The sequence below is a fragment of the Pholis gunnellus genome, assembly GCF_910591455.1.
Source record: "Pholis gunnellus genome assembly, chromosome: 14".
Taxonomy (NCBI): Eukaryota; Metazoa; Chordata; class Actinopteri; order Perciformes; family Pholidae; genus Pholis; species Pholis gunnellus.
In genome coordinates, this window is record NC_136541.1 from 18,907,720 (window position 1) to 18,924,671 (window position 16,952).

General features: G+C 44.6%; 1 protein-coding gene across 1 annotated transcript in view; it reads left to right on the plus strand.

The window, feature by feature from the left end:
- Window positions 1-16,952, plus strand: part of carmil3 (capping protein regulator and myosin 1 linker 3) — a gene marked incomplete at its 5' end in the record, with an annotated part of 71,936 nt that overhangs the window by 38,867 nt on the left and 16,117 nt on the right. The window contains 11 exons of the mRNA XM_079173213.1: window positions 4,041-4,145; window positions 6,848-6,917; window positions 7,026-7,107; window positions 8,881-8,977; window positions 9,070-9,124; window positions 10,402-10,574; window positions 11,611-11,679; window positions 12,013-12,106; window positions 14,260-14,358; window positions 14,486-14,605; window positions 16,430-16,543. Coding sequence (XP_079029339.1) covers window positions 4,041-4,145; window positions 6,848-6,917; window positions 7,026-7,107; window positions 8,881-8,977; window positions 9,070-9,124; window positions 10,402-10,574; window positions 11,611-11,679; window positions 12,013-12,106; window positions 14,260-14,358; window positions 14,486-14,605; window positions 16,430-16,543 — 1,078 coding nt within the window. The remainder of the gene's footprint in view (window positions 1-4,040; window positions 4,146-6,847; window positions 6,918-7,025; window positions 7,108-8,880; window positions 8,978-9,069; window positions 9,125-10,401; window positions 10,575-11,610; window positions 11,680-12,012; window positions 12,107-14,259; window positions 14,359-14,485; window positions 14,606-16,429; window positions 16,544-16,952) is intronic.

Sequence of the window (16,952 nt, forward strand, 5' to 3'; positions counted from 1 at the left end):
CTTACTGCCTCCCTCACTCAATCATCTTGTTTACTTCCTTTTCTCCCCCTCTTTCCTTCCTCCTCTCTCTCTCCGCTTATATTCCTTTCTCCTCTTCCTCTCTCCTTATCACTCCTCCTCCCTCTTCACATCCTCCAACTTTCATCCCCTTTACCACCGCTCTTTCCCTTCCCTTCTGCCTCCCTCCCTCCATAGTTCATCCCACCTCTTGCCGGTCGTGGGTCTTCTGCTATTAAATACTCTCCGGCTCAGTGCTGCCGGGCAGACGGACGCTGTGTTGTGGTGACAGCACGGAGCCACGGAGCTGTACCGGGCTGATAAGAACCGCCCGGCTGCTGCTCATGAATATGGAACGGGCCGCCTCAGACCCCTCCATCACCCATCTTTTACACACACACACACACACACACACACACACACACACACACACACACACACACACACACACACACACACACACACACACACACACACAGAAGTGGCGCTTTCGAGCAGTTCATGTAGATCCAGTTACACACACGTACACGTGTGGTAACAAATTGCTGATGCAGCTCCATGGAGAGCGTTCAGTGCGACAGCCAGTGACACTATCTACTTGTGCGACAGAGGCCTTTTCTGTATCAGCGGAGTCCTGACATGCTGGTATGCTAATCATTACAAATGGGTCAAAGAGGAGCCGGCGTTCCACGCACTGGGAGGTTATCACAATAGCAATGACGGCAGCTTGTACCGCAGCTGCCGGGTTTTCCCCTCGCTACTTTCTTAATGTCTTCATCTTGCTTCTTTTTTTTTGTGCCTCCTACCATTGCTCACTCCCTTATGACCTTTTCCATTTTCTACCCTTCCTAACTTGATTTCCTCCTGCTTATTTTTTTTTTCCTTGTCTTTGAGTCCCATTTTCTTTTATTCCTTTCCTCTCGTTGCATTCAGTTTCATCTTTAAACCAAGCCAAGGCGGTTTTGTCGGAGCATTATGAGAGTTATTATGAGTCATCATGGTCGCTGGCGTTATTGTCGAGTTCAACTTAGCGATAGTCTCTTTAATGCAATCATACCAGTCCGTGTACAGCAGTGGTTTTGTGCACAAGGACAATGAGGGCTTCTGCTCACAGGTGCAATATTGCACAAAGGAATGTGGTGAAGCGGAACAGAAGCTGGTGGGGTGTAGTGATTCTTTTTTTTTTGTATTCTCAGCCAGTCACATTACTGCTCTCATACCAATTAAACAGCTGCTCCAAACACATGGGCATGCTAGAAAGTTGGCTCGGTAATCGGAGAGGAGACGGCGGAGCAGCTTTTCAGTTGTGATGTCCTAGAGGTTCAGACGTAACGCAAGTCTGCTGCTGACGGCAGGCGATGTGTTGTTTTACACTGAATTTGCACCAACGGAGGTTATTGGAAGTCAGGTTCATGTTGATGTTTTCCTGAAGTTGAATGATGGTTTTATTCTGAAGGTAACTCTCTGTGGATGTATCCTATAATAAATCAGATTAAATGATGCTGAATACAGAAGCGCTCATTTTATGAGAAAGAATTTTGTGTCACAACTGAAGAAATGTGCAGTTGAAACATTTGATATTTACGTATCTTATGTTGGTCTTGAGTCATGGTGCGTATTTGTACAGCAGCAAGATGAAGCAGCTGAAGTGTCTGTTAAAGGAGGCACTGGTTGATGAAGTGAGGTCAACACACCCCGGGTTTCTATTGGCCGTCCGGCTTAACTAAGTCTACTGTCAGCAGAGCGGCATATTGTACAAACGAAGAGAAAACTATAATGTTAGACAGATATGAAGAAGTTAAACCCTTAATCCAGTCTTAAAGTAACAGTTTAAACTGCCAAATGCAGGAAGGAGCTGCCAAGAATAGCGCAGACTGTGCGAATGAGTAAATGAAGAGATTTATGATATCGCTGCCCATCTAGAGCCGGAGCAGAGCTCACTATAATCACATTTGTGTACTCCATTAAGTTAATGTGTTGCTGAGATGTATTCTTATAGAACAGAAGAGACTTTATTCATCCCCTTGTGGAAATTGTGGCTTTACATTTTCAGCTACAACCCCGGCGCTGTGAAGCAGTATAAAAACACAACATAAGTGTTAAGCGAGTACAGTCGGTTAGAATAATATTGAAAGATGTTGAAGAATCAGTTCTAGAGAAATAACTTTTAAAATGTAAAGACGAGGCAAATGCATGGTAAATATAATATATGCAGAATGAAACGCTTCAACATTTGACTTCATAAGAAAGTCATTTTTTGTGTATATGAATCAGCAATTGTGCGGTAGTCAACACACTAAAATGCAGCTCATAGTTAAGAGCGTATTTGAAGTGTCAGCAGGATTTAGAGTCATAACGGTCACTATATTTGTGCTATAACATACTGTATAGATCCTTGCATACATACAGAAAGACTCCACAAACACTGAGGTCATTTATCTAGCCCCACTAGCGGCGTTGCTTTAGCATAATGTCTGTTTGTTGGTCCACACTGAAGTATCTCAACAACTATTGGATGGATTGTCGTGGGACTTTGCTGAATATTGTCACTTTTCAGTTTCAACTTTCTTTTACTTTTTATGACAAACTACCTGCAAAACCTAACAGCATTCCTGTGAGCTGCTGTTGTGTTTATTGTTATCTTACAACTGTTAAGACGCTAACATGCTAGATAAAGAAAGGGAACATATGGCGAACATTACACCTGCTAGAAGTCCGTATTCCCCATTGTCGTCGTGAGAGTGTAGCCCGAAGCGCCGTCGAGCCGCCGGCATGGCGTTTCTTTTCTTAATTACTCCATCACTCTATGATGCGTGGCTTTCTTTCTGGAAGAAAACGACCAACGATCAACCATCTGGTGTGAATTGGTTCTGTGGCAGAAGAAAATGAGAAACACGGTTTTCCCGCGTTTTGCAGGCATTTCGACACGTCGTGGCAGGAAAACGCACAGCTGTAGCTCGTAACGACCGCGTTCCATTTCTGGAGCTGAGCCCTCATTAGTGGAATTAGTTACACCTGTGCTTTTCCTGCCTCCATCAGTCAAACTGTCAGCCGTGGGGAAAAAGGTCGGCATGAAACGCCGTAGAATAATTGTACATAAGTGGCTCTCTGTCTTCTTTCGCCGCTCTCCGATTTTTTTCTGAAGAAAGTGACTTTTGCGTCGTCTATGAATAACTAAAATGATGAGTCATACTAAACATTCTATTCAAAGTGCCTCGTCGCAAACGAACAAAAAAATAAAAGGCTTTCTGTGCCGCACAAGTAAACAACACATCAGCTGAAGAGAGGTAGCAGGTAATCTTTTCGTGAAAAACAAACCTAATTTTTCTGAAAGATGAATTCATCCATCGCCCCCACACCTCCTCCCTCCCTCCTTTCATCCCTCCCTCCCACTGTCTCCCTCATCCTCCCCTGTGGTGAATTATTTGCGCCGTGAGGGGATGAAATGGCAGATTGGCTGCTTTGACAAGTTCTAAACGCGGCTCGTAACCAGTGTACTGCATCAACCCCGAGAATGCAGACGACCGGTCCCCTCTTGTATCGCTGCTCTCGCAGGGATGTTGTGTACACACACACACTGTGTCCTTCCTCTCTGCTGAAAGGCTAATGCGCTGTATATGCCAAGCAGATGGTTGAATAATTGGTCAGCGTTACCTTTTTTAAACTGTTGGCAGTTAATTAATGCCAACTTCACCTTTTCCGTGTCTGCTTGATATAATACTGACCCAAATGTCACCTGCCGGCATCTGTCTGCTCTCCCCTTCTTCCTCTCCCTTTTTCTCTCGCTCTCTTGACAGCTCTCTTCTCGTCTGCCGCAAAATCTCTGTCACTTTCTGTCAGCGTTTCAGCTCCCTCTGTCATTCCGCCGCCTTGTCTCGGTCAGTGTCCTTATCGGCTCCCATCATCTGCTCACTTCTTTTCATTTTCTGTCCGTCTAACTGCCTCATTGATCGCGCTCTGTCCTTTGTGTCCGGCTCTTCCCTTCCACTCCTACACACGTTCCAAAGCCTATCTTTTTGTTTCTGTCCTCTGTTCTTTTCCAGGAAAGCGAGAGATTCTCTGCCAACTTTCCGCCAGTTCTTCAGCTCCGCATTCAGCCTGACCCATGTCAGCCTGGCCTCCGTGAAAGTCCCTCCTGATTCACTGAGGTGAGTTACTGCGCTCCTCTTGTTTCTTTATTTACGTGCCTCCTCGTCTCCGCCCTGCTAAATAATACCTGGAAATAAATCTCAGCGGGCCATCTTGAAGGATGTCTCAACTCCTAAAAATGCTTCTCGAGGAGATGTTGCCTCGACCCCTCTCTCCTCGTCTCTCTCTTCCTTGCCTCCTTCGCTCGCCCCTCAGTTGGGAGGGACTAAGACGCGAGGAGGCGAGGAAAGGAGAGAGCATCTGTACATCTTACAGTAACCTCTGTTCAGTTTGACCCCCTTTTGCATTTGTCATCCTGTATATGAATAATTATAATTTCATACAGCAAAAAAAAAAAGAATACAATTCAAATGCAAATGCACCCAAAATGTGTTAAAGATGTTATCCCCCAAACAACCTTGGGAGGTAACAACAGATGCATATGGTCATGCTACTTACAAAATCCATCTCTTGGAGATATGAATAAATAAATGCAAAATGAACAAATCAATCCTAGAAGCACGTCAAAAACCTTCGAAAGTGCACCGTCAAGATTTTATTTTATTTATTTTGTTAGAGGAAGTGACCTGTGAAAAGTAAATTAGAAAAAAAAAAATCTAATTCAGTGCCAGGTGCAATTGTCGCGAAGGTACCAAAGCCCCGTCTAAACCCAGAAGCCTGTTCAGTCCACCATCCAAAGGGAGTCGAGGGACATATTCCAGTGTAAAGCATCCAGCATTGGATGTGACGTTCCTGGTGTGGTCGTGTCATGAATATTCCACTGATGGTGATCAGCTTTGACTAGTGTATCACCCACTGTGACAGCCAATTGGCAAACTGTGGCTTCTTCTTTATTCAGAGAACCTCTGGACAGAATGCACACGCTGAGCTGGCAAAGCAGGCTGCAATAAAAGCCAAGTGGATGCACCGAGACACACGTCAGACAATATTAAGCTGATGTATTGTGAGAAAGATGACTAAAGTCACTATTGTGGAAGTGAAAACAAAGTGTGTCGCTGTAGGATACGTTAAATGAATAGGAAGTGACGGATAAAGTCAGATACGGATCTTATTAGATGCTATCTCAGGCTAAATTTAGATATTATGAGAATGTTGGAAACGAATGAATGTGTTGCTAAAAAAAAAAAATTTTTTATTGAATAGTAACAAAACATCTTTCATCATTTCTATCATGAATTTGTCACGCACGTAGGAGTAAATGAAATGTAATAAGCCCATTAATAAATGAAATGCTGTCGATGAGCCAACGTGGAGGCGTAGGAGACGTGTTGTTTCTCAGGCTACAGCTGCGTGCTCACATCAATGTGGAGATCTGTTCAGCCATGAAGAAGGTTCATGGTATAAGTAGTTTGCACAGCAACTCGTGGAGCCCATTATTTCCCAGTGTTCAGCTCTTCAAGTGCGTTCCCGGGCTGTTGTTAACTGATGCCGCCTCTCCGTGTCAACAAGCATTTGTGCTGCTGACGATATTTAGTCAAAACTTGAACACGGTGAGGAATAAACTGTGGCCACTCGTGCTAAAAATACGTCCACTCGTGATGCTGTGAGGTGCTTTAGTCTAAATTACACCCAGCAAGCATCCCTGCTGAAGCCCTTTTCCATGTTATATCCAAACCTTTTTGCAAACAGTTAAAGAAGAGACTCTTAAAATAAAAGATCTTTCGATCTTTTTTTATTGTGTCAGGCTTGAACACTAAAATAGCTCCTACCATACGGAGTGCAGGTTGCATCCAATCATCAAGGCCCGCGTTTGGTTTCAAACGTCTTTCCTCGGCGGTGGACGGTTCTGTTGGTAGACTGGCCTTCAATAAGAGGACACGGATTGAAGCCCCCCCCCGTATTGGCTGGCGTCCGCCCCGCTGACGTGTCTTTGTGCAGGACTCTGTATCCCGACCAGCTTCTGGAGATCTGAATGTGGCTAAACGAGGCTGAAAGAGCCAAACAAAAAAGCATGTTTCCCTCGGAGAATAGAGTGCTGCTACATTACAGTCTCTCTGTTAGGTGTGTAGCCCGCTGTTAGCTACTCCTAGCCAACAAACACAATCAATAGCGGAGTAAACAAAGCAAACTGCCAACAACAATAGAGATGATTGCGTGCCGCATGATGGATCTCAGCCAAGCTGGACGGAGCGGACTCCCCACTTAGCACTTCTCCTCATTACCTCCCCGTGGTGCATAACTCTTAACTGTGTATTCGTTGCACGAGATCAGCCTCCAGCCGAGCCTTGATGTGCAAACAGAGTCTTCCTTTTGTATCCAGCTGGGCTGCGTGCATGAGCAACAATTGGCCACTTCCCCAGAATAAATATTGAAGGTTTAGTTTTTTGTTGTTGATATTTTTGAGCTACTCTTCTGTAAGTCCTTTGAAGATGGCTCTAAAACTTTTAGGTGTGCAGAGGAGAGCGCGGTGCAGGATGGGGTGGCGGCGGGGAGTCAGAGGATCTGCTTAGGTTGCTAGAGGGAGGGGAAGAAGCAATTGGATTTATGTGGGATTGATCTTTTTCTCTGTCATTTTCACCTTGCCTTTTTCCATTAATTGCCCTTTGTTTCTCCTCCTTTTCTTCCTTTCCACCTATCTTTCTGCTCTCTCCACTCCCTCCTTATCTGATTTTCTCTTAACCCCCCCCCCATCTCTTCTTATTCTCTCCGCTCTGTCTCTCTCTCTCTCTTCCCATCCTACCCTGCCTGTGTTTTCCTTCAGGGCTCTGTTCCTAGGTCTGTCCAATAACCCTCATATCTCTGATTTACACCTGGACATCAGCAGCTGTGAGGTATGCTCCGTTAGTCTGTGTTGTAAAGTGCACTCGCTCATCTTCGTCATAGATAGGCGCTCGTGGCTATCCCGTCACGTCTCACTCCTCTCTGTCTTCCTCCCACAGTTGAGGTCAGCCGGCGCCGGCGTGATTCAGGAGCTGTTTCCTCGCGTTTCATGCGTGGGGACTTTAGACATCTCTGATAATGGTGAGAGATGCACACACACACACACACACACACACACACACACATAGACTCAGACTCAGGCTTAATCTGAATTAGAGTTTCAGATTAAGACACATTGCAGTGTTTGAAACCCTGTTGATCGATAGTGGTCTGGATACCGGCGTGTGCACAGTTTTTCATTTCAAATACATCTTTATAGAGCAGACGTAGTGAATCAAGCGTTCAAACTAAAGGGGAACTGCACAGATCTTCCACATGAAGTTCAGTTAGCTCATCCTGTGACAGCAGTCTGCCGTTATCTCGGCTCGGATTTAATTTAATTCAACATTTTTAACAGAAAGCCTGGGCTCTTAAAACGGCTATTAGAAAGCTAAAAAAGCTTGGCTACACAAGCTAAAAAGAAAGCTTACCGAGTTGCATTTTGGGAATTGTAGGATCCAGCATTTTGGAGCTTGGCCCATTCAACAAACTAAATACGGATATCAGCCTCTGCCTCTACCTGCCCACGGGCTCCCTACATACAACCATCATATGATCTTGCTGTCAAAATCTTATGAGTATTGGAATAATGTTTTAAATAACGTTTAATAGCAAAGATGTCCTCAACATGTTAGATTTGATTGTTTGAAAGTAACGAATGACCAGATTAAAGAGGGATCCGACTTCTATTCAAACTCTCCCTCCCAAGGTACACGGAAAAGGAAAAGGAGGTCCGACAACGATCGTCATGTATAGAACACACGTTGGTCTTACAATAAAGTTATTCTCTATACTACAAGTGCTGCTGGAGCTTTTACTTCCCAACAACCTTAAAGCTACTGCTTGCTCGCACTCATTCAACGCTTAACCAGCCCTGCTCTGTCGCATCCGTTTCCTGTCATTGACACGAGAATGAACTCACTTTTTTTGTTGCTGAAATATCTCGCCGTGGTAACCACTTCCCCTTAGCAGCGCCCTCCATCGTTGAGCATTTGAGAATGTGAGTGGGTGGGAGGGTAATTAGGAGTATTTTGGCGTTTCAGTGGGCAGTGAGATTTAGTTCTAAAACAGACCATGAGATGAAAAAAGCCCCTGAGCTTTGAAAGCCCGAAGTGTGAGAGTAAATGATGAGTCACTGGTGTGACAGCCCAGCAATTTGTGTAGTAAACACAGTTTGATATGAAAGTTATCCTCATCTTGGTTTTGTTAAATATTGCTAGTTTAGAGTTTTAGAATTGGGCTTATATGTATCTATGCTCTCTGGTGAATCCAAACTAACCCTTTAAAACAATTGTCTGCGAGGTAAAAATCCCTGTTTTTGTCAAAGGAGTCGTGTGGCTTTGAAGAGAGCATAGATGGATATAACGGCTTCGGTCCCCCGTCGGAAAGGGCTGTCTGACGGCAAGATAAAGCGGTGAAAACATTCCAAATGTAGCGCTCACTTAAACTCATATGGATTGCTTGAGGCCTTTCTTTTAGACGGCTAAAATAGCTTTGGCTGTCGTTCACAGCTGTACATGGCAGTGCTCCTGTGCTGGTACTCCTGCCTGCAGTGGGGGGGCGTGCCAACCGCCACCTCCTGTAGGGATATACACTGACTATGGATAAGTACGTCGTACTACCCCGCTTTAAAGCATCCAAACTATCCCTTTAACTCTCTTAAAGTTTCATGCCAAATCTCTTCGGCGAGATGTAATCAAACATGTATTTGGAAGTGGGTTTTTACAGATGTTACGGAGAGCACAGTATTCCTGGCGTTGCACTCGCACTCCCGTGATGTGTGTGTGTGTGTGTGCTGTGTTGTGTTGTGCGCAGGTTTGGATGCTGACTTGCTGGCTGTCATCCCAGCGTTCTCGCGGCACCCCTCCCTCAAACACCTGATGCTGGGGAAGAACTTCAACATCAAGGGCCGGTACGGACCACGCGGGGGGGGGACCAGCGGTACAGATGGTTGTGAAGTGGATCCTGATGATGAATGTTTTCCTCTTCTCTCCGCCTCCTCAGGGTGCTGGATGAGACTCTGCAGAAACTGGTTCATTTGGTGCAAGAGGAAGAGTGTGTGAGTTGGATTGTTATGTAACATATTGTACACAAATCCTCAGCGGCGTTCCGCGCAGATGCACGCCTACGCACACGTACGCCTCGCGGATTTGTAGCCGCACGCACGAACACACACTTGTCACCGTTTTTAAATTCCCGTGTCCTCATTCATGTGCATTTAAGCGCAATTTTCCCACCTGCCACACACAAGGTGCGAACATGCACACGATGTCGCGTTGTCTATGGAGCCCCCCCGCACAGGATTCATTTGGTCTCGGTGTATTCGCGAGGCTCCCGGGGCTCCCTCTGCTCTCCGCTCTGCAAATCCAGCATGACAAGTTGCTTACTCAATTATTTACCACTGTTGATGGCGATAGCTCACAACAATGCTCAGTACGGTGGGATGCATGTGTGCAAGCACACTAACAGAGGCACAGATGTGGGTCAAAGTACAACAAGGTACTGTTGGTTAAGTCGCCCAGTGAGTGATGACAATACGGACATCGTGTGTGTGTGTGTGTGTGTGTGTGTGTGGGTGGGTGGGTGGGGATTTGATCCAGGGCTCCATGATAACACTTCAGTACATGAGTAGTTCCAGCTTCATATTAAGCACACAGACATGAGAGTGGTATAGCGTTTAAAACAAAAAAATACTATTGGCTTTCTAAGCAGGAGTTAAACTTGTCATGGACTACACTTCGTGTTTCCATAAGAACTTAATGTAATTGGTTATGGGAGACTTGATGAATATGTTGGTTCTCATCTTAAAAACTTTTGTAAATTCAAAAAATGTGATTTAGACTTTAATTTAGACTTTAATTTAACTTTTTTTTCTCATTTCAATTGAAATGTTGTTTTAAACCAATTTGAACATGATAAGTATTATTTGTGTGTTTTTAAAAGTTGTAATGTGTCTCCACTGGAAGAAGACACCATTCACCACTTGTAGATAAAGTCCTAATGCAAAAAGTATACTGCTCAGAGGTCTGTGCACAGTTGATCATTCTTCATTCATTGGGTCTTTCTAGGCACGTACAAAAACAATCAATGATTCAACTGCTGAGGGTTTAAGCTTTTAAAAATCTGATATTCATCCAGGTTTTTTTATTATTGATTTTCGAAAATCAATAATACAGGAACTTGGATGAAAACCAGGTTGCACCATTTTCTTTGTCGTGATCATTAAAACACTGACACATTTCCAGATATTTTAAAAATCACATTTATTTCACCCTTTTTAAAGTTCATCATCTTCCATCTTGTGTCCTCCGTGCTCGCTCTTCCTGCCTCCTCCAGGCCCTGCAGTCCCTCTCCCTGGCTGACTCCAGGCTTCGCCAGCGGGGCACGGTGCTGGTCAACGCCCTGGGCTCCAACACCTGCCTGCGGAAGGTGGACCTGAGCGGCAACCTCCTGGAGGACTCCGGGGCCAAGATGCTCAGCAAAGCCCTACAGATCAACACAACTCTCAGGTGTGTGTTTGTGTGTGTTTTTAATGGGAGCAAAGGAGGGATTCCCTTGCAGATCAGAGCCCACTGTTACACAGCAGGATAAGCTAAAAAAGAAAGAGGTGTTCGAGGAAAGATGAGAGAATAGGGTCGGAGATAAGGTTTCTATGTTGGGTATGGTTTGAGGAGATCATATACTGAGGTTGCTGAGAGGCAGAACAGTGAGTTCAGCGCATTGCTTCAAAGATCAAAGAGGGGGAACGTAAAACCATGTTGGAGATAAGAAGGTAAGACTGAGGAGTTGGAGGGTTAGAGGGGAGAATCTGTGCAGGGAGGGGAAATGGCCTTCAGGCATACAATGTATTGCACCAGAAAAGAAGAGACTGAGGGAAGATGTGTGTTTTTGGAGGTGGAGGAAAGTGAGGAGCAGGTGGAAACTCGTGAGGGGGAGGGACACAAGCGAGACGGGGGGTCGGATGGAAGTATTCGGATGGGGGAAATGGTTGGATATGGACTAGAGATGGAGAGAAGTTACGAAGGGACGGGAGAGGGAGACCACCTAAGGAGTGGAATTTGGGTTGAGCTGATTGAATTTCTAGGGCAGAGCGAGTCAAGGGAAGGAGAGGAGATGGAGGAGGAGGAGGAGGAGGATGGATGAGAGGAAAGAGGGGCCCAGAATGACTGATATATTGGAAAGAGGAGTCAGACAGTGTGGAGTGTAGGTGGAGCATCTATCTGCACTGTGAAATGGCAGAAGCTCATTAGCTGCGAGGCAGTCGTTTGTGCATTCTTAATGTTGCGATATGGACTCGTTCGATGCATGTAGCAAAAAAAAAAAAAAAGTTCTGACAAATGTCTTGTTTGTGCAGATAAGTAAGGCAACTGTGATGCCGTGTGTGTGTGTGTGTGTGTGTGTGTGTGTGTGTGTGTGTGTGTGTGTGTGTGTGTGTGTTTTAAGGAGGATCAGAAAGTGACTCATCTTCTGCTTCTTCTTCTTCTTCCTCCTCCTCTCTCCGTGTCTGTCTCCCCTCCTTTTTCCCGCTGGTTTGATCCCTCTCAGGAGTGTGACGTGGGATCGCAACAACACAACGGCGACAGGCTTCCAAGATGTGGCGAGAGCGCTGGAGCAGTAAGATGAACACAACACGCGGCAAAGAGGGGGAAAAAAAGGGGGGGGGGGGGATCACTCACACACCCAAAAGCAGACAACCATCTCTGTACTATGTTTACTATTACACAGTGTTTCATCACTCCTTTGACATGCATGCCAGTCAAACTGTCATGTTTTTTTTAGAGCGTGTGTGTGTTTGTGTAGGTGTATTTGCGTATTAGGGAATTGGAGACAACTGTTATAAGTGCCCTGGGTGTTTCCTGTTTGTTCTCGTTAACATCACAGTTCTTCCTGTTTTGTTATTGCAAGGGTAATATAATCTTTTCTTCCCTCTTCCTCTCTGCCTAATAGCAACTTCACCCTTCAGTACATGCCCCTCCCCCTCGGTGATGTCACTCAGGCGCACCGCAGCGCCCCGGAGAAGACGGACCAAGCCCTGACCAAGGTGAGAGGAGCTTTTTGTTCCTTCACTTTGTGATGTCTGAATTTGCTGCGTCATGTTCTCAAAATCCTAATGACCACTGGGATGATGATTCATGGCGTTGAATGACTGTAATGTGCCTGTGCATTAGAAGTGATGATTTAATGCGGACGTTAGATTATTATATTGCTGTTTTGGAAACCCTGCACGGGATGTGTGCCATAAATACGTTTGCATGAAAAGACAATTGACTTTTCAGAGACCTCTGAGTATTTGGGTTGCAATATCTAACCAGTACAAAGCTGAAGAGATTGCAAATGCTTACGTATGCAGTGATCCACTGAAGTTACAGTGACTCAGTTTATGCTGTATTCATAGTTAAGAGTGATTGATTAATGTAACATATTCCCATGGGAAACAATATTATGAATAGCACAAATGTCATGACCTATTAGTGTAGATATACCTTTAAGACCACCAATCAATGTGATGCACTGACAACTGAAACGATTAGTAAATTGACTAAAAATTAATCGGCAACCAGCTCGCTAATAAATCAATCATTTAGGTTATTTTTCAAGCAAATATGCCAAACATTACCTCGATCAATCTTTTCAAATGTGAGTTTTATTTGCCTAATGTCATAATAAATTGGATGTCTTTGGGTTTCGGACTGTTGGTCAGACACAGAAAAAGAATTAAGAAGATGGAAACTTAAGGCTTGAGGCTATTGTTCTGGACATTTATCACAATGTTCCAGAATTCTACAGACCGAACGATTAATCAAGAAAATAATCAGCTAATGAATCTATAATTAAAATGACTGTGCTGCACCCCTAAACGCACTGCTGGACCCGTGTCCACTACCTGTTTGTGTAAAAGGCTTAATGTGGTAAACTCGGGTTAATCATAGGTCCTTAGTAAAACAAGGGTGATTCGGTCCCAGGTTAATCTGCATGTTAGACGACAGGCAACCAGCCGCCCTCTCTGTTAATTTGCCGGCCTCTTGATCATGTGACCTGGAGGAACATCTGCGATTCAACCTTTTGTGCGTTCTTACTTGAAAAAGTCACACTGGGAAGTGATGGATTTCTTTCACAGCTAACAAGCCGCTACTTCCTCCTGCTGCACCGCACAGATGTGCTCCGAATATCGAATATGTCCTCCCCGTGTCTAAGTGCACATTCACATTATTATTTGTTCGATCACGTTGGGGCCCCGTCTGTTCGTGTGTCCATGTGCCGTTATCTGGCTGTGTCATCAGAGGTGCGCTTTTCATACAGCCAATCAAAACGCTTCATTTCAAGCCACATTTGCATAAAGCGTTGACCTCCTGTCATTTGCGTGACAGTGACATTTACCGACAGCCAGACCGCCGCCTACGACAAAGACACAAAAGAGAAAAAAAGAGTGTGTGCAAACATTAGACTGGATCCGCACCATGACGTGTTCAAATCCATAAATGAGTATCCATTAGGGAAACGTGTGCTTGCTATCTCTTTAGATACTGGATGGTGTGGTCCTTTCTGTCAGTACCACTGCTAACTAAATGCCGTTTGTCACCTGGCTTGTAAGCCGCAGTTAACAGAGCAAGTCTCTTGACGTCGCACGTCAAACTCCCATTTCTCCCGACGGCTCAGCTGTCAGTCACTCACACACAACATCTCACCTCCCCAGAAGCTCGGAGGCTAGAGGAGCATTTGAGATAGATCTCCAGAAACAAAACACAAATAACAAATCTGTATATTTTTACTTCAGTCGAACAAGTTATTTCTAGCATTATAAATGGATCTGCTGTGGAAAGTAGCCTAATGTACCATTTTCTGGTTCTTATCTTAAGTGTGCGTATAAATATGTATGTGTGTATAAAGCTTACATTTAGGTTGAGGTTCTTGTTTGTCTGCACATTGTTTTGCGCAGCTCTTGAGTCCACCTTTCCTTACATAAGATGATGAAGCAGGGAACACCTCCTCCTGCTGAGTCAGGAAAATAAATCAAAGGCATCTCTTTTATTTCTCCTTATTACCATGCAAATAGCCCTGCCTCCCGTTTCCTGCACACTGTGCTTGGTAAACACTTGTCATCACCAGCACTCCTCTCTCTTTTTGTTTGTTTTTCGTGTGTGTGTGTGTGTGTGTGTGTGTGTGTGTGTGTGTGTGCGTGTGTGCGTGTGTCAGATCCAGCGTGCCCTGCTTAGGAACAACCAGACTCAGCGTTTCTCCCAGAAACAGGCTCTCAGGCTGCACCAAGGCCTCGTCACCAGCACTGCCGAACAAGTGCGTGTCTGTATTTTGTGCACACGATGCTGAAACAAGTTTGTGTTTTTACTGACTGGTGTGTACCGTCTGCATACGATTTAGGTGCATTCCAGTTTGATTGATTTGCGTCTTATGTGATGCGCAGGTGATGGAGCGTCTGTGCGTGCGCGTGCAGCAGCAGGTGTGTGTCCTGAAAGGCAGCGAGGAAGGAGAGGAGGTCCAGACGGCCAGGCAAATCCTCAAAGAAGCCCGGGACTCGAGAGCTGTGAGTGGACTACCGCTTTATATCTCGTGTGTGTCACATCTGAACTGTAATGACTCGTATTATATCAAAGGATGTGAGATTCAGAAACTTAGGGAGTATGTAGTTTGTCTAGTCGATTGTCTTTTATTTTATTAAGTTCTTTTCCACCAGTTGTTAAAATATTTAGACTAGCTTATTTCTAGTACTGTATTAAAGGGAACATAATAGTTTTATATTAGCAATGGATCACATTTGGATTTCACACTTGTGAAAGGCTCGTGACAAACCCTTGGATAGTTATCACCTGACTCTTGACTCTTTGCGGTTCCTCTCAGCTCTACGGATCGTTAAAACATTTTTGGGGTTTTACAGCCCACAACTTTACTGTTTGGTTTCATTCTCGCCGGTCTCACTGGTGTTGTTTTCAGCAACAACGCTAATAAACCCACCGGATGCTCATCATCAGATGGCAGACAGACAATGTAAGCAACTAGCTTGAGAACATATTTGAGCATTTAGCAGCTAAAGAGCCAGACAGTTCTCTCAGAAGTGGGTGGAGACCCAAAACTGAGCTAAACGGAGAGCTACTATTGGACTTATTCTAGGGGATTGTACTGCACTTACCTAGATTTCACCCCATTACATATACGTGATCGCTTTAGTGACCAGTTATTTTGCAGAATCAGCTTTTGCCCTTTATAAGGGGTTAATAAGTTGTAACTGATGACTTTATTAATGGTTATATAATTATTCCATAATAATTGATATGATAATATTAATAGTAGATCCATTATAAGCAATAACTTTTAGGTTGCCAGGTTGTGAAAATGATGGCTGACCGGTGAGTCAGAAACATTTATTTCTCTCCAGCAGCTGAAACAGTAAAACATGTGGATGCAACAACTCAATATTGCTGCCATTTTACTGTCAGTTTGGGAAAAACTATTGGAGTTTTGCAAAGCTTAGCAATTTTTTTTACGGTAGCTGCGGCGCCACCTCCTGAGCTAAACTACAGTTTACAGCTCAGTTTGTTTTGTATCCTGGTTGAATTTAGCGCAGCACACACGGCTCCCTTTACTGTGTCCCTTGGATTAAACTCCTTGGATGCCGTCTCTTTTGCCAAATGAACTTTTCACCTGTGATCGTCCTGCAATAGTTCACAGAAGTGGAGAACTCTCCTCCTGTCAACTCTAATTAGACTAATGACCGTTACTCACACATCAAAGGAGACTCCCAGGTGGAGCAGTGTTCCTAGTTAGAGCCGTTTCTCTCTGTGATGGAGCTGAGCTGGAGCTAGATGGGCTTAAATACAGATAATCCAATGTAGGTAAAGAAACAACAGCAACTGGTGATATGTTTAAGAGCTGATGGCAGGACAACTTAGCATAATTAGCACCTATTGGCTACAAATTCAAGATTTTGAGTGTCCTGTACCTTTAAGTCAGAATAAGGGTGACAGGCTTCTCACGGTCTAATGAGCCAACATCAAAGGTTAGTAGATCTAGAGAGATTTTCCACAACCTGGCAACCCAAAATGTGTTAATTTACATCAAAATAATTTATGGATGAAAATAGACAAATTGGTCCACAAAACATATCCGCTCCTAGATTATGATGATTTTGTTATTGATTAAACCAACTGAATATAATGTCAAAGTAAGCTCCACCTGTAACTGTTACTATAACAGCACGATAATAATAATCAACCATATATTACAGAGAATATAACTGTCAGAAGCGGGACATTCTGCTTAATGAGAACATTCCCTTTGATACTCCATCGTTCCTCCACCGACGTTAACCTCTTCTCCTCCCTGCCCGGCTGCGTGTTCGTGTGTGCATCAGCTGTATCCCTCCCTGTGTGAGTTGGCCCACGTGTTGTCAGTGGACGGCCCCGTCAAGCAGCGACTGGACGCTCTGGCTGGAGAACTGGCCAAGGCTGCCGACAAAGAGCTGCAGGTATGTCGGAGGGGGAACTGTGGCCGTAATCGCAGACACCAGCCAGCCATTCCCCGATGCATCCGCATTTTAAACAGTAGTGGAGCTCTGGACTAGTTGCATTTAAATTGCCCATTAATGGCGTGTGTGTGTGTGTGTGTGTGTGTATGTGTGTGTGTGTGTGTGTGTGTGTATGTGTGTGTGTGTGTGTGTGTGTGTGTGTGTGTGTGTGTGTGTGTGTGTGTGTGTGTGTGTGTGTGTGTGTGTGTGTGTGTGTGTGTGTGTGTGTGGTGCAGGTGTGCTGACTTCAAAAGAAATGTAGCATTTAAATTCACAGGAACAGTCTAATATTTCTTTTAGTTGCGTTCTGTTCCCGTCGGGATTCAGCAGCACAGCGCAGTGGAAAGATAAAGAAGCAGCACACCCCGAG